Source organism: Cydia fagiglandana, chromosome Z (assembly GCF_963556715.1).
Source record: "Cydia fagiglandana chromosome Z, ilCydFagi1.1, whole genome shotgun sequence".
Taxonomy (NCBI): Eukaryota; Metazoa; Arthropoda; class Insecta; order Lepidoptera; family Tortricidae; genus Cydia; species Cydia fagiglandana.
Window position 1 is genome coordinate 31,378,750 of NC_085959.1, and position 22,572 is coordinate 31,401,321.

At 38.7% G+C, this 22,572-nt stretch overlaps 1 protein-coding gene across 1 annotated transcript in view; it reads left to right on the plus strand.

The window, feature by feature from the left end:
• Positions 1-22,572, plus strand: part of LOC134678846 (ATP-binding cassette subfamily C member 4-like) — a 46,301-nt gene that overhangs the window by 16,530 nt on the left and 7,199 nt on the right. Inside the window, exons 2-16 of the mRNA XM_063537552.1 lie at positions 1,875-2,120; positions 2,722-2,929; positions 3,451-3,676; positions 4,349-4,505; positions 6,451-6,700; positions 7,684-7,929; positions 8,329-8,496; positions 9,618-9,755; positions 13,146-13,313; positions 14,915-15,055; positions 15,463-15,550; positions 16,476-16,608; positions 17,026-17,241; positions 18,216-18,405; positions 22,412-22,548. Coding sequence (XP_063393622.1) covers positions 1,875-2,120; positions 2,722-2,929; positions 3,451-3,676; positions 4,349-4,505; positions 6,451-6,700; positions 7,684-7,929; positions 8,329-8,496; positions 9,618-9,755; positions 13,146-13,313; positions 14,915-15,055; positions 15,463-15,550; positions 16,476-16,608; positions 17,026-17,241; positions 18,216-18,405; positions 22,412-22,548 — 2,712 coding nt within the window. The remainder of the gene's footprint in view (positions 1-1,874; positions 2,121-2,721; positions 2,930-3,450; positions 3,677-4,348; positions 4,506-6,450; positions 6,701-7,683; positions 7,930-8,328; positions 8,497-9,617; positions 9,756-13,145; positions 13,314-14,914; positions 15,056-15,462; positions 15,551-16,475; positions 16,609-17,025; positions 17,242-18,215; positions 18,406-22,411; positions 22,549-22,572) is intronic.

Sequence of the window (22,572 nt, forward strand, 5' to 3'; positions counted from 1 at the left end):
GATGATGGGATGTTGTTGGTCGGCGGGTAGACCTCGCGTGTTGTGGTGGACGTTGATGGCTGCGCTGTGGCTTGTAGGTTGAAGCCTGATTGCTCTGGTATGGTCTTGGTTTGTAATTCATGTTGTTTGTTCTGGGCGTGTACTGATTTGGGGCGGGTTGTCGCCTGGGATTCTGATAGTTTTTTGGTGTATTTTTGGGTTTTAGAATGTTGATTGTGCGTTTCATTGCAGAGGATGTTTTTACTGATTCCTCTAGTTTAGAGTATAAAAACTCGGATCTCTTGTTTTCATTTAGGTTTTGTGTCAACGACTTATCCATAAATGGTGCAATCAACTTTCTTCGAATTTGAGTGTAATTGAAATGCAGGTTACTGAGTAGTCTTATGCTGTCACTCAGGGACTTTATTGCCTGTAATTTGTCAAAATCTTTTTTAGTTAGATCATTAATTGTCTGAGTAACTAAAGCAATTGCTCTGCCCAGGTCTTGCTGTCTATCTTTCAGTAAGTTGTCTCTATTAGTCATGGAGTTGTTGAGAAAACCTGCAAATTCTGTATTTAGTTTTGGAGCATCTAACAGTTTGACGTTTCTCGGGATCTTAGTTTTTGATAAGGATTCATGCATCTCTTTATTCATTCCATCTGTTAGTATAGTGTCGATTATCTTAACAATCTCTGATTTTATTTCAGCTCCATAGTTAGCATCATCGTCCTGTCCCCCTTCTCCGAGGGCAGCCAGGATGTCTTGGGGCAGGTCTTCCTCTATCTCAACATCACCTTCCTCTTCTTCATGTTCTTGATGGTGTTCTTGGGTTTCTTCTGGTTTGTCACTATGAGCATTATTTTCTTCTTCCAACTTATCACAATTTTCATCCACACTATTTTGCTCCAAAATTGACAATGTTTCTGGATCCGCAGCTGAAAATTTTTCTGTGTTACATTCCAATCATAAGCTTATGGTAAGTATTTAGGGTTATACCTAAGTCCACACTAAGATACCCAAATTTCAGAGCCAACTTTGCCTAGTGAACCGAGCAAGAACCAATAAATAAGTAGCCATATCTCATGACTCTTGTGTTATATTATTTAAAAACAATTTAATATCTCAACGAGATCCTCCCCTTCATCCAACGGATTCTGGGGGTATGATTAGATGTTATCATCTAAGTTAATTTCACCCAACGGGGACATCGGGTCTTCGAAACTCGAAAGAACCCGGCATGAGGTCATGCAAACGATTGACAATCTCTTAAGTATCTATTATATCTCAACGAGATCTTCCCCTTTTCCAACGGAAAATGAGGGTGAGGTAAAGGACCAGGTAAATCCTCTCAACGAGAGAAGCGGGTTTCGAAACTCGAACAACCGTTATAGGTTATGGATAATTTTACATCCAAATTCATTGTATCTCAACGAGATTTTACTATGCCGAGGCAAAAAACATTCAAAACCAAAATAACCTGCTATGTGTGTGAAAAAAGAACTGGTATAGCAAGTCAAAATTCAATGTTTGAAGAAAGCTTACCTGTCATGGCTGCTTTGTATTTTTGTATTTTCTTTTCCATCTTACGTATCTTCCGTAACTTTCGCGTATCATCATCCTCACCTTCACTCGATCTTTTAAGCATCTTTTTTCTCACAAAGTACGTAATTTTTCGCATAAAACAATGCATAAAACTATTTGTTTTCACGGGACGCGAACCATTAGTTTTCGCGCTAAAACAGGAATGAAGCGTGGTGACCATAGTGTTGCCAGGTAGGGTTATTTTTTTTTTTTAGGCTCTGAAATCGCGACCTTAGACGCTGGAATCAGGATACTACATGTAATATCTACCTCGGACTAAGCACAAATATAATAACTTGTTATTTTTCCACAGATGGAGCTTTGAATTATTCCGCAAAGGCTACAAACAGGGTATCACCGTAGAACAGTTATGGCAAGCTCGCCACAAGGACAACTCAGGCCGGCTAGGGGACCAACTTGAACAAGCCTGGCAAAAGGAGCTTGAAGACGCCGACCGAAATGGCTCCAAGCCCTCATTAACCAAAGCTATCATACGAACCTTTTGGTTGGAGTATATGCTCTGTGGTTTATTAGTAGGGTTACTTTTTATAGTTTTATGGTAAGTTTTCGTATTGCGTACCTGATACTCGAAACATTTACTGAGAGTGTACAATTTTGTGGCACTTTCTGTGGCGGAACTCGCGGATATGGTGGCGTCTCCGAAACGTCTTTATCGCTCATTTTACATGAAACTTTTGCTAATTACTTTAAAAACAACAAAACCAATTATTTTTTTACTTACAAACTAATTAAAGTAGGTAATTAAAGATAAACTGTACGTCAAATGGCGGCAAATTAAAACTTTTTTCACGCACATCACGCGTCCTTATTAGTTTTTCTTAATTCAGGTAGATTAAAGGGTTAATATCTTTGGCCAAAAACATTTATTTTACAAGGGGTTAGTAGTTGTGTAATAAATTCAAAAATGAACCACGAGCGTAGCGAGAGAGAGAAAAGTGGAATCTTGAACATTGCGAGGGTTTCAAGGTACTCGTACCGTTTAAACATTTGCCCATGTTCCATGCAACTTTCACACGACTCTATTTTCTTTTGATATCCTTTAAGTTTGCCTTCTGTTGTTTATTAATTCTTATTCTTATTTGCTTACCATGCTTATGTTTTATGTAGACGAAAAATTACAAGAATATTTCTTTTTTCAGGCCATTGATACCATATACATTAGCGCTATTTATAAATTATTTTTCTGGCGAAGCAACACCGGAGGCATACAGGAATGCCCATATATACAACTTTTTGATGAATGTATGTAGCGTAGTGACGGCATTGATGTTGAACCATCTGCAATTGAGTCAAGGTGCTGTTGGTATGCGAATAAGAATAGCTTGCTGTTCACTATTATATCGAAAGGTAATAACTTCATTAATTGATTATTTACAAGTTTTCGTTTTAGTATAAAGATTAATCTTATAATGCTTGCTGGTACTAAAACCGAGCTAACTCTAATAAAAGTTATACATATTTTACATTAGTTTCTTTCATACATTTACACAGCACGCCGTGTCGTGGCCACATGATCGTCGTGAACAGTGTCTTTACACTAATACGTTGTTTTATTAATAATCATTAAGTACAGACCAGTTTTAATTTCAAAAATATTCGTAAAATGCTTTTCAATACGGCAAGGCTCAAGAGTATGCCGGTTAAGTATGAACGTCAGAGTAGGAAGTATGTGCATTTTGTATTGTATAATAAATGAATATGGATGGTCAAGCAATTTTTGTCAGTAGAAAAAGCGAAATTCAAATTTTCTATGAGACGATATCCCTTCGCCCCTACAAATTTTCCGCCTTTTTCTACTAACAGGATGTACTTGACCAACTTTTTATACTTGTTTACTTCACATTGTACCTAACCATCGAACTTTTTAGATATTAAAACTAGATAGAACCGGCCTTAGTAAGACCGAGCCTGGCCAAGTGATAAACCTGATGTCGAACGACGTGATGCGGTTCGACATGGTGACCCTGTTCCTACACTACCTGTGGGTGATGCCGGTGGTGGTGCCCGTGGTCTCCTACCTGGTGTGGCAGCACGTGCGGTGGGCGACCTTCGCTGCCCTGCTGGTCATCTTTGTCCAGACGTTACTAGTTCAAAGTAAACATCTACATTTACTACCTATCATAATTAGGATAAATTATCAAAAAACACTTGTAAATGAAGAGTATTTTAAATTTGGTTTGCTGACAAACCTTTAGTTAAAATACTCGTAGATTTTTTTAACACATTATTCTCGTATGTGGTTGGAATAGTTTTAAACTTACATTAAAAGAAGTTTAAGTAAGTATCAGTCTTTTAACCTTTTAACCGCCACTGTCGATTGTGGCCGTCATCGGAAAGTATACAGCCGACAGCTTCTCCAATGCAATAGGGACTTACGCGGGACTCTGTCTCGACTGGCCTCCAAGGCACGGCATATTCCTTCACCGTCGGGCGTTCAAAAGGTTAAGAATGAGCTCCAAATTTGTATCATTTATGATGACTACTTAAAAAAATATTTTGACTATGTTACTTAAGTAGTAGAGGTATATTTGTTGTAATACAGAAAACCACAATGAAACCATATAATGGGGTTTTCCTGTATCCCAGTGCTATTGTTAACAAGTACTATATTAATTGCATCGTTTATGACTTCTTTAGTGACCCATAAAGAGGTACCCTTTTGTTGATAGCGGCAAAATTTATTACGATGATTTATTAGAACTGTTACTTATTTGTTATTACTGACCATTAAAACTCAGCGTATCTAAACTGCCCTTAATTTTTTAGGCTACTTGAGTAACCGCCAGGGAGTGCTGCGAGGAAAGATTGCCAAGCGAACCGACGAGAGAGTTAAAGTGATGAGCGAACTGGTGAACGGAGTCCAGGTCATTAAGATGTATGCTTGGGAGAAACCATTTGAGAAGCTGGTCGATAAATTGCGCAAGTTAGTACACAGTTTCTCTAACTGGAGACATTATTTTTACACACACTTTTTTCACCGCGTGTATTAGTTTAGTACGTATGTTTGCTTCAAATCTTGTAACTTAAATATGAGGTACTTTCTTAATTCCGATGACAATGCAATAATATGCTAACATGGGGCTGATCCGATGATGCAGTCTGTAGGTACCTACTAGGAATTCCTCGATTGAAAAATACAATCACATCGAGTTTAGGCCCATTATAGAAAGGTCTCGAGAAGTACTTGATAGACGTGCAAATGAGCAGTACAGTCAGCAATAAAATTATGGCGTTTAAGTCCTTTGTGCCAGTTTCAGCCATTTATAAATTTTCGAAAAATATAAAACGTTTAGAATATCGTACGAGTATTACCGTATTACTGACATTAACGTTCATTTCTTTTTGTGTTTACAACAAAGAATATATAATTATTTACGGCATGCATGGTCACTCTAATCTCTGATTTAATCGTTGAATGTAAATAATCAATCGGTAATAACTGATAACTGCCAAATGAAATGTCATCACCATCAGAGTCTGGGTACTAGAAACATCATATCTCTTGCGTATCTCACTCGGAGGGATGCAGACGGACAACAAAGTGATTCTATAAGGGTTCCGTTTTTCTTTTTGTTTAACATTTGTTTGTTGGGTTGGTCATGCACACGTGACACGTCTAGGGAATCTTCTTGCATATAGCGCGTCATTTTGTTATTCTCGCAAGACATCTTTGCCAAAGACTCTTTGGCATATCTTATTATCGTCCTTTATCGTGCCTGTATGTGTCAGCTCTCTGACGCCAAATCATACTTTGTAAAAAAAATGTGCAGACAAGTCCATTTAAAAATGTATAAAAAATATTAAATGATTAAGGTTGGTTTGGCAGAAATAAAGTTAAATGATAAAAGTACCCAGTAGGTAGTCCTAATACCACAATATAAGATCTCTAATTACACGATACAGATCCAGTGAGGGACCCACCCGGAACCCTTATTCCCCCTCACTTGTTGTTTTTCCGTATTTACCTACTAGTGAAATATCTGCGTGAAGATCACTTAATAAAACGTTATCTTTAAGTGCATTAGACACATAGGTATTATTTTAAATGGCGTAATAATAATTTAATCTAGCTAATACAATACACCTCTGTTTCAAGTCGTCGTTAAACTTAACGAGACCGCCTTTATACTGGAACATAAAATGAGAGAAGCTGATTGATTACACGTTTCCGCTTGATAACTATGACTTACAACAATATGAATATACATATGTATTTACTTAGAGTTACCCAATCATTTTCTATGATCTAAAATGTATGTAGGTAATTTTAATTTATTCCCTATTTATCGGTCGTGTCCCTAGTCCCTAACAAATGTAGAATGCAAGAAGTTCGCTTCGCTCGCTCGTTCGATTAAGTTATAGGTCGGGTATAAGTTAATTTTGCTTCCAGCTGGGACTTCGCTTCACGCAACAATGTACCTGCATAATACACCCATCCCATAATAAATGTAATACTTCGTACATAATTAAACAGTAAATAAGAGAAGAGCTAATTAAATTGTATTGTTTTATTGTTTGATCTTTTTGTAAATATGTACAGTTCATACAGGTAACAGATGGTGCACAATAAAAGGAAAATATTTGTTGTATTTCTAATAGAACATAAAACAATTTTAATAAATTATGATAATATTGGAAATGAAATTATTCATTACTTATTGACCGAGCGTCAGCGAAGGAAGGTCGCATTTCTCAGCCGATTCTTTGGTCCCTGGTTCGTTAGTTAGATAGAAGTTTTCAATCATTTCGGTTTTTGGAAAATGTTCAAAATGGCGGAAATCGGCATAAAGGACTCAGGCACCAGTAGGATATGGCGCAGAGCCACAAGTGTAGTACTTGGTTCATTAATGTGTCTCATCATGATGCAGGATGGAGGTGAACTTTATAATGAGGACGTCGATGATCAAGGGTTTCTCGACGGCGCTGTCCGTGTTCACGGAGCGGTTCATCCTATTCGCGGCTGTGGTCACGTTCGTGCTCATGGGCGGGCAGATCCGGGCCGAGATCACTTTCTCTCTGGTGCAGTACTTCAACCTCCTGCAACTTGCCGCTAACATTTTCTTCCCTATGGCTATGGCCTTTCTCGCGGAAGCCAAGGTGTCTGTGAGACGAATCGAGGTAATTTAATCAGTCATTGTAGGTCATTTAATATCATCAGTTCTTTTAGGTATTTAATAGGGTGAAAACACGCAAAACTGCGTGCCGTTTATATGGTTAGATACTCTATAAGTACGTATAGCTCTGACGTCGAATGATGGTCCCTATTAAGACATATAATTTTTGTTCATTGTTCGTTGTTCAGTTGTTTTCCAATGTTCTAATAAATGCCTCTGTTCTCCTTGCACCATTTTTACATGTCTCTGTTTGGCCCGATGGTTGACTGGTAGAGAATGCCATTAGGCATTAAGTTCGCCATTTGTACATTATTTTTATGTTTTGTGCAATAAAGTTTAAATAAATAAATAAATATTTTTTATGAAGAATACAGTAAAACCATATATCTACTATATTTTTTAAAATCAAGCCCAACCTAAAGCGATTTGGAGGACTGTCATAGGTACCATCACTTGACGCGCCAGGTATAGCTTAGAGAGAGTTTGCATCTATAATGTAACATAATTGTCTAAATGAGCAATCATGACATGTTTGCGTGAATGTTGAATACCAAAAAGAACAGACTAAATATTGTGATACTTCAGTTAAATGCAACTATAGCGATATATGGTGTTTATTATTAATATGTCTTTCCCGTCATGGAACAATGGTGTTCCGGACATTTGGGAGGCTAGCGTGGAACCGATGCCAACACGTAGAGGCCCTTTTGACATTTTAATGACATGTAAGGGATATGCACGCAGAGGTAGCAGCCTACTATTGGGAATTGATGGAATCTAAAAATTAACTAGAGCAACATCGGTGTGAGGGCTGAAGCAAGCAGCCCTGCGGTAACAAGCTGCTCTGCGTTACTTATATTATTACGTATCTGCTAATTTAATTCACGCCACTTCGATACACTAATTATTTGTTATAATTTTATCGGACCAGTTTATGTGAAACTTTTTAAGGTGTAATTGTTGATTATTAACGGTTGATTTGTGCAGGAGTTCTTAATGTTAGAAGAACTGGAATCGGCGAAGGCTATCGAAGCGAAGATGAATGCGAAGGACGCGACGGTGGTGATAAGTAACGGAACGGAGAAGGAGAAAGCGAAGCACACAGGGCTGGTGGTGGCGGGAGTGTGTGCCAGCTGGCAGCCGGACCCCATCGTCGACACGCTGCGCAAGGTCTCCTTCACCGCGCAGCCCGGCGAGTTCGTGGGCATCGCGGGCCTGGTCGGAGCTGGGAAGGTAACTTATGTAGACCAACATACGTAGCGGTATCAGTGATAGGAAGCATACGGGGCAGGTGGCGGGTGTGAGCGCCAGCTAGCAGGTGCACCCACTCGACACTGCAGAAGGTCTCCCTTAGCGAAAGCGATATATTGCAAGTAAATTCCCATCGAAGCCAAATTCAAAATCTTCAAGCAAGTATTACACTGCTAAACTCTATCCGGATTCTTTTTTAGATCGTTTACTGTGGTTACAGAGTCAGTCCAAGATAAGTCTGCAACGATTTTGACAGCACACGCATTGCAAGTGCTATTTGTACGTCATAATTCCATAGAAGTTTGACGTTTGACGAAAAATGTACCTATATTTCTTTAGTAGCGGTCAACCGTTCCCTTGTAACGGATTATTTTCCTTCAGTCGTCTCTCCTGCAAGTGATCCTGGGCGAGCTGCTCCCGTCCAAGGGCACGGTGTCGCTGGGCGGCGCGCGCCTCTCCTACGCCAGCCAGGAGCCGTGGCTGTTCGTGGCCACCGTCCGGCAGAACATCCTCTTCGGCCTGCCATACGACCGCATACGCTATAAAAAAGTAAGCGCGTACCTGTCAACCTACTCTGTAGTCTGTACGGTTACCATCAGTTTGTCACTGACATAAACGCCGTCGAGAACGTAATTTACTTTCTATACATCCCGTTTGCACTAATATGCGAGTACGAGCGAGATGTATAGAAAGTAAATTACGTTCTCGACGGCGTTTACGTCAGTGACAAACTGATGGTAACCGTACTGTACTATAAAACTACCTTGCTTACATTAGGTCGACCCTGTAGATAGGTCTACAAGTCACTTCCTGCAAAGTTGCACCGGACATTTAGGTACTCATAATTGACCGTAGTTATGCAGAAAACGACCAACTCAATTTTTTTATCAATGCAAAAAGCGACCAAAGCTATTGAGTTAGGGTGTAAGTCACTTTGACAAATATAAAAAGTTGGTCGCTTTCTACAGAACTACGGTCAATTTACACTGTTATAACTTTTTAGAGAGTAAAACTTACTTCCCTTCTTTAAAGAGAAATATACAGTTTAATGTTTAATATACCACTTTGTACGTACAAACAGCAACACTCTTAACTGTACATCGGTGGACCTTATTATAAAAGGCATAAGGTCCACCGATGTAAAAATAAATAAAAATATCGGAGCTGTCGAGGTGCTCAAAAATATCTGAACACGCTCTACCCCCTTGGCAATAGAGGCGTGTTCAGATATTTGTGAGCACCTTGGCCGCCCTGATATATTTGATGGCGACTGTACTTATAGTCAAGTGCTAGTTTGATTATGTTTACTTAGCAGTAAAATAAGACATTTACAGATATATTAGCAAATGAAAAGGCAATAAATATAGTCGTTCTTGTTTATGGTGTCTTATTTATATAGTAGGTACTTTACATTTGTATTAATACTTTTATGAGCAAAATATACCAGGTTATCAGAGGGCCTACCGCGAACCACGTTCGACGTGTTGCCTCTCTGTTGCACTTGTAAATTCGTACGTAAGTGTGACAGGGAGGCAACACGTCAAACGTGGTTCGCGGTAGGCCCTCTGGCAATAACGTGCCTCGCATTGAGTTAGTCAATACCAAGTTTTTATAAATAAATAAATATTATCAGATAATCTTAGACAAATCGTTTTTCTGCATACTCGTAGGTGGTAACAGCTTGCGCTCTGGTCCGCGACTTCGAGCTGTTGCCGCTTGGCGACTCGACGCTGGTGGGGGAGCGCGGGATCAGCCTGAGCGGCGGGCAGCGCGCGCGCATCGGGCTCGCCCGCGCGTGCTACAGACAGGTCAGTCACCTCTACACGGCCTCAGCGCCACGAATACAGAAACGTCATCAATTGTCTCGGAAGCCAACTTTGTCCGCTTTGTCGGTAGAAAAAGGATTCAAAATTGAAAAATGTAAGGACGAAGGATCACCCATACACATTTTGAATTTTGCGCCATTTTCTTGTGACAAAATTGGCTTGACAGAGTATTGCTACGAAATAATACCTATGTATATGCTATACAAAAGGGTTCATTGTCGTAAGGGATATTAGCAAGCTAAGCAGACACGATTCAAATATTTAGGCACAAGCCTGTTTTCTATGAGGAAGAGGACTCAAATTGTTTTTGTGAGACTGGCACTGCACTCGGCATTAAAACTTGTTATTTCCTATGAGGGGGCCAATTTGTTTTTATTGTAATCATGATTGAGTGGAATTCTGAGCGAGCGTTGCAAAGGTTTCTAGAGTTGCGAGTGTTGCAGTTGCACAAACTTTGCCACCGATTGAAATTTTGCACCACACCAACGCGAGGAAAATACACAACTATAACGACGTCGATTTTAATGGTTAAATCAAAGGATGACTCACGTTAGACCGGGCCGTGTCCGGGCCGGAGCTTATCGTTTTCCATGGAAAGCATCAGTATTATTTTTAGCTTGTCAATCTCGTGCCTTACTTAGGCCACTCAGCAAGCTTCGTAAATACCGTACTTGACTGAACAGCACTCCATGATATCACGATTGTATAAAATACTACATCATTCAATACCAACATTTGCATTAAACTACTTTGTCCCTCTTCTGAATAAGAGATAAGATAAGATGCAAATTATCCATCTGTTTTCGAAGAACAAAGAGAGTTTTATGCCAGGTTTAAGGTGCCGAAGTTTATGGCATGTTTTTGAAAAATTTTACCGCTTTTTCACATCACACGTACCTTCTAGTATACACTTACCCCCTTATTCATAAACGTCTACTAAAGTTAACAAGCCGATAATAATCGTTGTCCCTTTCCATCATACGTATACGTCGGAAAGGGACAAACGATTATTATCGGCTTGTCAACTATAGTAAACGTTTATGAATAAGGGGGTTAATATTTAGACAACAAAACAATATAATCAATCAATCAATATAATCATAAAACTTAAATATGTACGCGATTAAGTCCCGTTCTGCAATTGAATAATATAATCAAGATTTCTTTGAATTTATCATTATGACTGTTTGTGTCCCGAGAAGCTAAAACAAAGGAGGAAAGAGGTTATCAGTTTACAATGCAGAATGTACATTTGCAACACGGTAAACACTCCATTCCATATCGTAACACATGCAAACCGAAGGTCTAGTTGCTAGGGAACGATGACAATACAGGATGTAGTGCATAATTGTACTATTATTGTTCTACGAAACTGTGCACTTCGCTTCCTTTCTTATACTTATAGAGCGAATTTTTATATTTGCCAAAATCAAGTTTGCTGACATTTTTGGAAAAAAGGAATATTTATGTATTATATCATACACATAAGCATAAGCACATATACAAATACAAGAATACACCGAGCACTCCGAGCAGGGGTTACCAACCTTTTTTTAAGACCCTATTTTTATCAGTCAAAAATTTCGCTCCAGCCTTGCCGTTCGCTACGCCCCGCTAGAGCACCGCGCCTCATTCATTGCTTGTGTCAGCTAGAACTTGATTTTCTTTTGAAAATAAATAAACTTTTAATAAAGATACTGAATCAGTATTACTGATAAAACCAAAAGCCTAAAATCATAGGTAGAAGTTTGAAATTAGACTTTCAAATTTTGTAGAGCTGCACTAAAAGCAGTTTTTTTTTAAGTTTCATTCCACAAGGTAAAATTTGAGTAGATATTTTTAACGTTTTGTAATTACACAGACGAAGCTGCTGGCAAGGCTAGCTTATCTATGAAAATATCAAGTGTTTTCATAATTTTGTCCTATATTTAACTGGCATACCATACTGTCCTCCTCATTATATCTCCACTTGAATTAGCACTTGGCGCGATTTTCTCATGCCTATGTTACGTTTTATTTGCTCTTATCAGTGCGTCGTATTATATGTCTATGTTATCATAAAATTATATTAGTTCCGATGCGTCTTACACGTGTACTATAAGGAATTACGATAGCTTATAAAATCATCACAGTGATTATCATTAGTATCATTACGGCGATTAATATTTGAATTGCTTACCATTATCAATTTATCACTGACACTAGAAGGTATAATTAACTGACATTGCATTTTAATATTGTCATATTATTTTTGATCTCAATATATATTAAAACTTGGAAACTATCCCCGTATTTTGCAATTTTAGTTTAGGCGGACTCTATGTATGAGAGAGTAAACTACTGCAGTATTAAATTTGACTAAACTAATAATACTATTACTACAACTACTACTAACGATCCGAAAGAACCCCCTTCCCCCTCTTTTTTGTCACACATACACCCTACACACTAAAGCAAAAAAAAAACAAATGAATCATTCTGTATGGGAGGTACCCATTTTTTTTATCTTAGTAGTTTTTATTTTACCGTTCTGTCCATGTGTATGTATCCATGCCATGCCAAATTGCAGCTTTCTAGCACTAACGCTCACGGACCAAAGCCTCGAACACACGGACTAAGTATAAGAGCCTAAGTGAAATAATAAATATATAAAATTTTCAAATTCTTAGGAAACGATTTATTCCTATTTACAGTTATTGCCACTATTACTGCTACGAGTAAATTAGCTTGTCACGAACGTGAGCGAAACACTTAAATTATCGGTACACGAACATAATTGTTAATTACTATAATTAGCATTTTTTATTTATCTTTAGAGAGCTTACATTTCAATATTCCACCGAATGTGTGTTCGAAGCGCTTGAAGTTATGCGATGGTGCATGAAATTGCATAAAACAAAAACAAAACGGAAAAGTGCGACTCTGACTCGCCCACCGAGGATTCTGTACAAATTTCTAGGAATTTACGATTTAATTACCTACAAATGGATAATTTTTAGACCTTCCATATAGTTACTTGTAAAACCTATATAAGACGGTATTACTACTTGCCAAATTTCATAGTTCTAGAAATGTGGATTCCCTTTTAAGAGTGTCGAAATATACGTTTTTGCGGCATACACGGCCGTATCTTTTTTCCGTTATCTAGAAGTTTAATTTTTTCATAGCTTCAAGGAACTGTACACCCGAGTTAATGATTTTAATTTCAACAATAGAGGTATGCTCCACACGTGCCCGAAATAAAGGGTCTTGACTGGCAGACGGACGGACGCACAGACAGGCGGACAACAAAGTAATACTACAAGGGTTGTGTTTTTTCCATATTTATTTTTTTGAGGTGCCCTAAATAACTAAATGTGTGTGTTGACCCAGGCGGACATCTACTTGCTGGACGACCCGCTGTCGGCGGTGGACACGCACGTGGGCAAGCACCTCGTGTCCGAGTGCGTGAACGGGCTGCTGCGGCACAGCACGCGCATACTCGTCACTCACCAGCTGCACCACCTCAAGACTGCCGACAAAGTCCTCATCCTGCGCAACGTAAGTCAGCTTACTCCCTTCTAGTCCGTATCTTTAGGTATTTAAATAAAGGTAAACAAACAATTTGTATATTTTCGGGTAGTTATAACATTTATTGAATAATCAACCAAATACAAAACCATCTGGAACTGTCACTAATCGACCTGACTTTAACCTACGTTATTTGATCGTGTAATGTTTTAATTTACTCTCGATTGGCTTATTTATGAGGGTAGATTTTGTTTACTTTTATTTAGATACCTAAAGATACCGAGTAAAGAATACTAGAAGAAGCGCCATTACTATGAAAACCGTTGTCGCCAAGATTTATAAGCCCTCGCCCCTTACGATAATTTAAACTTTACAGTTAGGGAAATAATCTCGAAGTTATTCTAATTAGATAACATTAGACAGAATCAGAATTCTAAAGCTCTTCTCTCTGTGTGTTTTTTATGTCAATTGGTTTTGTAGTTTTGCATTACCTTAGTATTTAGTAATACTGTAATGATCTGAAACTATAAACTAGTTAATAGTAATTACACTAGTTAATATAAATAATAATAACATAAAATAAAATCTCGCGTATTACTTCCTGGTCACGATAACGCCTACTTAGTGCAAATACTTAATGACTTTGAGTTTTTTTAACTATCACTTCATATCTTATCATATTACGTCATGATAAGTACACAGCTGTCTTTGCGTCTGTATGTTATCTGATTTATTAGACAGAATATTTGTCTATCTACTATACAATTATCGCTTCGATTAGACAACCAAACTTTACAAAATACGTAAAGGGTATTCCCCCAGTGTCGGACACCTAAGGCTTTTTGAACAAAATAAATACAAGTATTCGAATCAAGATTTTTTATAATTCGCTTAGTGTCACTCGGGAATCTTAAATGTAAATTTGTATTGTACATATTACATACATATTAGGTACATATTCCTTTTATCGGCCTCAAGACCGTGACTCATGTATAAGGGTCTTTTTGTTAGGGACTCCCCTACTGTAAAGGTACTAAGTAATCACTATCATACTTGGCAACACTCTTATTATAGTTTACGGGAGTTGTACTCTGTATCTGTGTGGATATCGACTGATTGTGTGGGTTATATATTATGCATGTAGGCTCTCACGCAACTGCATGGTCTTAGGCTGCAAGGTGACGGTGGTTATACAAGAACGCAATTATTTATATAATACATACCTACAAATACTTATGTTAAGACGAGATTATACTTATTTATCCAAGTAACTGCGGCGTTAGAGCGACAAGTGCTTCCAGTACAAGTTTTAAAACATATTAGGTATATGTACAGTTTGTTGTAGAGAAAAATACCGAATTCCCTAAAGAAACTTATAATTTTCTTTTATGCCACTGAACGAAAAGGCGCGTCAGTCTCTAATCAATTTGGTATCCTAATTTACTACACCAGACACAACTAAATAACAAAAACTATTGAGTTAACAATTGTCAACCTCCATTTACATCTAAACTACTTACAACTCATCGCACAAATAAGTCTCATCGCCAATCTTCCCAAGTAAATTCGCTATGTGAAGGTGGAACTCAGTAAGTATATCATAACTTGGTATTGCAATTATTGTTGATCAGGGCGAAGTGGAGATCGAGGGCAAATTCGAGGAAGTTTCCAAGTCGCCATTATTCGACGAACTGATCGAGGAGGACGAACCGGTGGAGGAGGAAGTCCCAGTCCCGGGAGCTCCCGGACTGCACCAACGGAAACGCACTATGGTATGTTGTACCACTATTGATAATTTGACACAATGGATTGTCCATCAGTGAACCTTATTGCATTGAGCTAGCGCTTCTCAATTGTTGGCTAAATGAATTTACAATAAATCTGTATAAATGAGTCACTTATATTCAAACTCGAGTAATCAGTCAGAATATGCAATTTTACCAAAACCAATATCAAACTCGCATAATCTGACACATGGATTTACCCAAGTTATTATAAGCGACTCAATGGTCGCTTATTACAAGCTTTTATGTATATTATTTCACCTTTCGCGGTGTCTAGAAGCAAGTTAATTTCCTGTTGTCAACTGGGTATAACAAAAATTATAAAAAACAAACTAAGTATATTGATCGTTTTGATATTTATGTATTATTGAGTACCTAATAAAACTATTTTTCAGTCTCAAGTGAGTGCAGTTAGTTCAACGGTAGAAACGAATCAGGAAGAAGACGAGGAACAGCCAGAAACCGCCGAGTTGATGGAAAAAGGTACATTCAGATTTGGCTTAATAACTAGATTTCTCAGAGAGAGGGGACTATTTAACCGCTAATTTAATTTAAACATTTTAAATATATTTTATCCCTTTCGGAATTGTAAGACAAACAATTAACATATGCCAATAAGTCAATATATATGTCAATATTTATTTATTGTTTATGCACATTATTTCATGAAACAGATGGCACTTATTTGTACAATTGTACATGCTTACACGTACTGATTGAACCGCTTCCAAAATATTATGTTCAGACTTACTACATAGTCTGGCCTGCCATTCACTCGTTTGTTACCGCTTCTGCTGGTAATAAGGATGTTGACTTTATTTAAAGTAAATTATTTTACGCCATTCACGAAATTAAGCACCAGACAACGTAAGAACAAATATTATTTTTTAGTATTGACTTTTTAACTGATAACCTTAGCAAGATAATACACGGTCAGATTCATAACAGTCAAGGATTGGTTCTTATTACGTCGCACCGATTAGGTATAGTAATAGAGTATTGTCAAGGGAGGAATGATTTTTATACAAATTGGTAGCTCTCAAGGTCTGTCCGCTGTCTTACGAGAAATGCTCTAAGAGATAGTTCAGATCCGGAAACCTACAAGTATCAACTTTTAGTATGTTAATTGTATCACGTGGTACTGGGACCGTAAACCTGCCGGGAGACAATGACGCAAGCGCACGACTCTTGTGTAATGGTTATCAAAATGGCTCCCTCTTTGGAAAACGGTTGTGAAAAGTGCGAATTACCTATGGGGTATCATTATATGAGAGCTGATTACCTGAAAATGTATAGTTTCACGATTATTTACAGAGAAGTAAAACTGATAACAAAAATATCACTCGCATTTGTACTAAAATGCTTTAAAGGAGTTGTTAAATGATTTTTCCTCACCATCGGTTGTCAGGCCGCGTCTCGGGCTCCGTGTACACGCAGTACTTCCGAGCCGGCGGCGGCTGGGGCCTGCTGCTCTTGACCGTCCTTGGCATCGTGCTTGCGCAGGTGGTCACGTCCCTTAGCGACCTGTGGCTCACACACTGGTAAGTGAGATTTGAGAACATACATCCACATTGCGTAGGAACAAGTTTAAATGGCTCCTCTACACTATGACTGGCGTTGACGATAGTGTAGAGGGCATACTTGGCAGTACTCGCCAGTCATTGTCCATAATCGGCTGCGACCCGTGAGGTGTTGGTTTTTGGGCACGCATCAAAGGGAATCGCCGGGTGTTAGCACAGACGGTCGTGTGGATGTTTGCACGATGATTTTGCCGATGATAGACGATGATACTATCAACAATCATCGCCGATAGTATAGATAGAGGAGACATAAGTTACATACAAACGACGTCATAGTTGCTGATTCATCATTTAGTCAGACAGCTTATCTTTTACATACGTTTATATTTTACGAAGCTGTTGCACCACGTTATGTAAAATCTAATGTTACCTTTTCAGGATGAACAACGTCGAGGCTAATATTGTGGAAATGGAAAGCAACCAGAGCATTGCCTTCAATTCATCAACCTTGGACCTTAACAACGCTTTATCCCCCGCCAACTTTAGCAATGCTTCTGACCCCCAACAACCGGCAATGACCATTGAAGAATCATCCTTTTATATCTACGTATGGGCTATTGGTATTCTCGGCTGCATAATACTTACTACCGGCAGGTAAATATCGAAAGACGAAAAACTTACGGCTATGGGTAGGGAACAATATTTTTTTATTATACTATTTTATTTGTGTAGTAACAATGAGTAACAAAAATAGAGTGGCTTCTTAAGCAAATCCTGGAGACGAGTGTAGGTATTATCAATAAGTATCTAGGTCACTACATGAGCAATGTCTACACATGACTGTTTTGACTCAACACCACAAATATTAATTTATTGCCTCAGTTAATTCCTCAGTTCGCAATTTGCTAACCATTTTGATGATTAAGTCGTCAGTTCCTATATCAACATTTGCATACTACATTTGATAACGAGACTACGTACTCGGCTCCAACTACAATAGGTATTAATAACAAATACTACGTCCATGGTCTGGCGTTATCTTTAGGCGCGATGATTGTTCCTAAAATATAGTCACCGTGACGTAAATGGAGTTTGCACTTGTATGTCGTAAGTAATTTTTCTTATGATCAATGTATGTAAATACAATACAGTTAATATTTTATTTAGAGTTAAATAGTAAGTTCACAATTATTTCTACTCAAATAGTTGACGAAACATAATTGGCAACTTTTCGCTATACAATTAGTTCGAGAGGTCGGTAACCTCCATCTATTTTTTATTTATTTATTATTAAAAGAGAAGTTACATTAATTATTGTTACTTATCTGCCAAACTGCATAGCAGTTTGTTGGCAGAAAAGTTTTTCTATTTACAACGTTAAGCCAAGATCCAACAGCTTAGATAACAAAATATATAAATAAGTTTATAATAAACTTTCGTGATTTTGTGCCATATTAAATGGCCCTCGATTGCCGCTTTGTTGTGCCTTGTTTTTGTAATTTAGGTAGACGGTATAATGATGGTAAAACTATCTAAAGCATATTAATCAAGAGATCGTATTTAGGTGCGCTCATTTGTGTTATTCAAAGAAGTGTCTGGAGAAGCTTAGATTATACGTTTTGTTGCAGATCGATATTGTTCCTGTGGGTGTGTATGAGGAGCTCGATAAGGCTGCACAACCAGATATTCAGCAACATCCTGGCGGCCACCATGCGCTTCTTCGACACCAACCCCTCTGGCCGCATCCTCAACCGGTTCTCCAAGGACATGGGCGTTGTCGACGAGATCTTGCCGAGGATGTACCTGGACAGCATACAGGTAACACCGGACTTACGATTGAAACACTAAACAGGGGCCCATTTCTCGAACGGTATTAGTCTAATATTATTAAGTCTGTCTTTTACAAATTCTCGGGACCATGGGGTCCCGGGCATTTGGAAGGCGTGCGTGGGGCCGAAGCCAACACGTAGAGGCCCCTTGTAATAAGACAATTTACTCTAAATGTAATGTGACACCAACCGACGATTATCCCTGTTTGCACTATAGTAGTGCACCCAAGGACAAGCCCCGGTTAGTGTAGGACTATTGCAAGAAAAGGTACAAAAAGAAACCGGGCTATTGCGTTGAGTTGCTAGTGGGCTAGTAACCGGGACTATGGAGGAGACTATGGTACCTGCCCTGCTCATATGTTAAAAACATGAAAAAATGGGCCAGGTGGAGACTCGCCAACTCACAATATGGGTCCCCGAAAACGGCCGCTCGCACGGAGCGACAAGGGGACAACATCACGTGAGCGGCTCAGGGCGTGGAGAGGTGTGCACCGCTTTCTACCCAGTGGCTGTAGGCAGCCACTGTGCCAACTCGCGTCTTAGGCATATTTCACTTCCGCCCTGCGAGCATATAGCTCTGACACCCCACTCTGGACGGCCGGTTAAGGCAAGCCAGAGGTGAGAGTCCTGCGGCCCCTGCTCAGTGTTCACTCCAGCCGGCCAATGAAGGCAAGCTGGAGAGAGGGGCCTGACCGACTCTCGGGGGTATGGGACCCAAGGGACGTCACTTCCCATTCAGCTCGCCACAAGCTGCCCTGGGGGCATATTATTAATATTATTAGTGTGTCGTCATGGTAACCCATACGATTTGACAGTTCGTGGACTGATAATATTAGTCTAATATCGTTCGAGAAATGGGCCCCAGCTATAGTAAACAGATGTTACCGATAAACGTGGTCATGGTGGGAGAGATAGACTAGCATTGCGTTACATGAATCTGGTCTAACTGCGTCAGGCATGAGGGGTGGGGGGAAATTACCCAACGGGATAGTCTTGTGTCTTTCAGTAGGAGTAGCAGCGCAAGCGCTATTATTGTTTGTCTCACATTTTTTTTATTCCCCACCGTAAATTTAATATGAATTTTGGTGGGAAACAAATAAATCGACCAATCATAGCGTCGCATTGCGTATGTTCTATCCCTCACGGACGCACGTATATCACATCCAAAGAGAATTAAATCACTACGTCTATAGAAACCTACCATCTATGGTTACGTATTATATAGTAGGTTTAGAAACACCTACCACCCAGTAAGTAGTATTTTGGTCAATAATTACGAGATACAAAAGTAATAAAACAATAAGGTGTAGTCAGATAGTCCGAATATTCCAGATCGTCGGGTATTTCATAAAATGGATGGCGGAAAATTTACCCACATTCGCTTTTTAACTACAGACGTTGTGCATAATTGTTTTCAATCGTATTTTCTCGAAAGCGTTCGTATCTCGTGGTACTTTAGTCAACCTCATTACTTTTTGTGCCGAGACTGACCGTCAGACGACCGGTCTGGCCTAGTGGGTAGTGACCCTGCCTATGAAGCCGATGGTCCCGGGTTCGAATCCTGGTAAGGGCTTTTATTTGTATTATGATACAGATGTTTGTTCCTGAGTCATGGTTGTTTTCTATGTATTTAAGTATTTATATACATATTATTTATATCGTTGTCTGTCTTAGTCAATTTGTGTAAAAATGTCCTATAATATTTATTTATAATATTTATTATAGACAGGTTCGGACGTTTCCGTAAAAAAACGATGGAAAATAATTATGCACTAGGTACATCTGTATATGCAACAGTAAAAAATGTAGTCGCAATAAAGCGATATATGTTTTATTTAATCTGAATGCCTTTAACACTGTTAGCAAATTTACTTTGCGGCTATTTGATGTTTGTACTAGCGACCGTAGAAGATAATCTTACGTGCTTGTATTGATTCGGTCAAATTGTGTTTTTTGAAAAACTATTTAATTATAGCCAGCATTCTATGAATGTAGTATGATACCTCTGGGTATGGTGCTTTACGCACACTAGCGTCCCTCCCCCTCCCCCTGACGCAACCCCCCCTTTTAGCTTGAAATATGTCCCGGTTGAGAGTGTTTTTTGTTTTTTGGGGAAAGTATACAATATAGGAAAGAAATGTTCCCTATTAAATTCTTAATAAAAAAGGTTATATTAATTTTTTTGATACGATGCACCATATTGATGTTTTAGCTAGATGAACTACGACATAATTTTACCGTTGAAAAACTTGTTGAAGCTCAATATAACATAGTACGTGACAGTACTGAAAGAAATCTTCACGAAGAATAAGCTTGCAAGCTTATTCTCCGTATTAGTTTTATTTCAGTACTATCACGTACTAACTTATATTGAACTTCAACAAGTTAATACATGAATATGGTGAGTCTTACCAAAAAGTTGTATATAACCTTTTTTGTTTAAAATTTATTAAAGATTATTTCTTACCTTGACACTTTTTTCCTAACTCTAATACTTTTCTCAAAAATAAAAAAAAACCGTAAACCGGGACATATTTCAAGCTAAAAGGGGGGGGGGTTGCGTCAGGGGGAGGGGGAGGGACGCTAGTGTGCGTAAAGCACCCTACCCAAAGGTATCATACTACATTCATTGAATGCTGGCTATAATTTGTTTTTCTTGCCCATACATTAGAACATAATTTAACCGAATCATATGTACATATATTTATGTATAACCCAATTTAGCGTTCCGTGCCCGAAGGGTACCAAACGGAACCCTAATGGCTGTTACGGGTAGTGGGTGGGCTAGTTATCACCAAGTTATATATATACCTTATACCTAGTTAATGGTAACTGAGATTTTTTTCTCACCTTTTACCACTGGGAACAACTACAAAAAATCCTCTCCAACTCATAATTCCCAGCTACCACCTCCCTCTTCCTACCATAATTAGTCTGATCTAGAACTTAGACGCGGGCGCGTATTATGTTTTGTATAAATTAATTCATACCGTCGACCGGCGTGAATACGGATGGCTGAGTTGAATAGGGACTAAACATAAAAAGTTATTTACCTGACATTTTCTTAAAAAAATACCCACACAAATAGTATCACTCGATTGCAAATAATTAGTGCCAGTAGTTTTTAAAAATTATCAGATATATCACTTTTTAAGTTTTATCCCTATTCTCCCCAGCCATCCATATTCACCCCGGTTGAGGTATTCTTATATTTGTAAACGTGACTGTATGAATGACAAAAGACAGATAACAGCCAGGATCTAATACCTAAAACTAGGTATTCACAGCTGACAAGGATCCTCTGACGGATATCTGAAATGTCAACTCTGATATCAGACGTATCGAGATCGTCATTTCATCATGAGTGAGTTTGCAACATTTAAATTCGATGTGTAAGGCCAGAAGAGATAATATATCTTATGTAGATAAGATGTCTCGCAAGGCTGAGGTTGAGCGCAGGGCATGTGAATGGTTTGTGAAAATCGACCGATAAGATTTAAATCAATCGTCACTAATCGATCTCAGATTTATATCCTAATCTGTGCTTTTATATTATTTATTAGATACTGATATATTTTGATTGTCCAATTTACTGCCAAATTATCACGTTTTTGTAGGAATTTTGCACTGTCATTTCAGTACTTATCAGGAAAGTAAAATCAGATATTACTAATATTTACTTTTATTAGGTAAAATGGGCTTTCTTTTGAGTAATCATGATTTGGTAAATCAAATTAAGTAATTACACGCAGAACCCTAGATGGCACCTTCACAAATTATACATTTTGTTTCATATCCAAAACCTTAGACGGCCACTTACTTGCGCTATCCAGGGTTAGCCACTAACCGGGGGTTAACCGGTTAAACCCGGAGTTACCAGTACGATTTACCGCTGTGTTGACGATTAACTCCGAATTAGTGGCTAACCCTGGATGGTGCAAGTGGCCTTTAGGGTAGGGTTGGGAAGGGTAACAGTGGTTCATGTCTCTTGGCAGGTAATGATGGTGATGACTGGGATCCTGGTGATGGTGGCGATCGTGAACCCGCTCATGTTGTTGACGACGCTCGTGTGCGGCGTGCTCATGTGGGTCTGGACCGTCATCTACCTCAGCACCGCACAAGCTATTAAAAGGTACTCTTTGCTCAAGCTAATGAT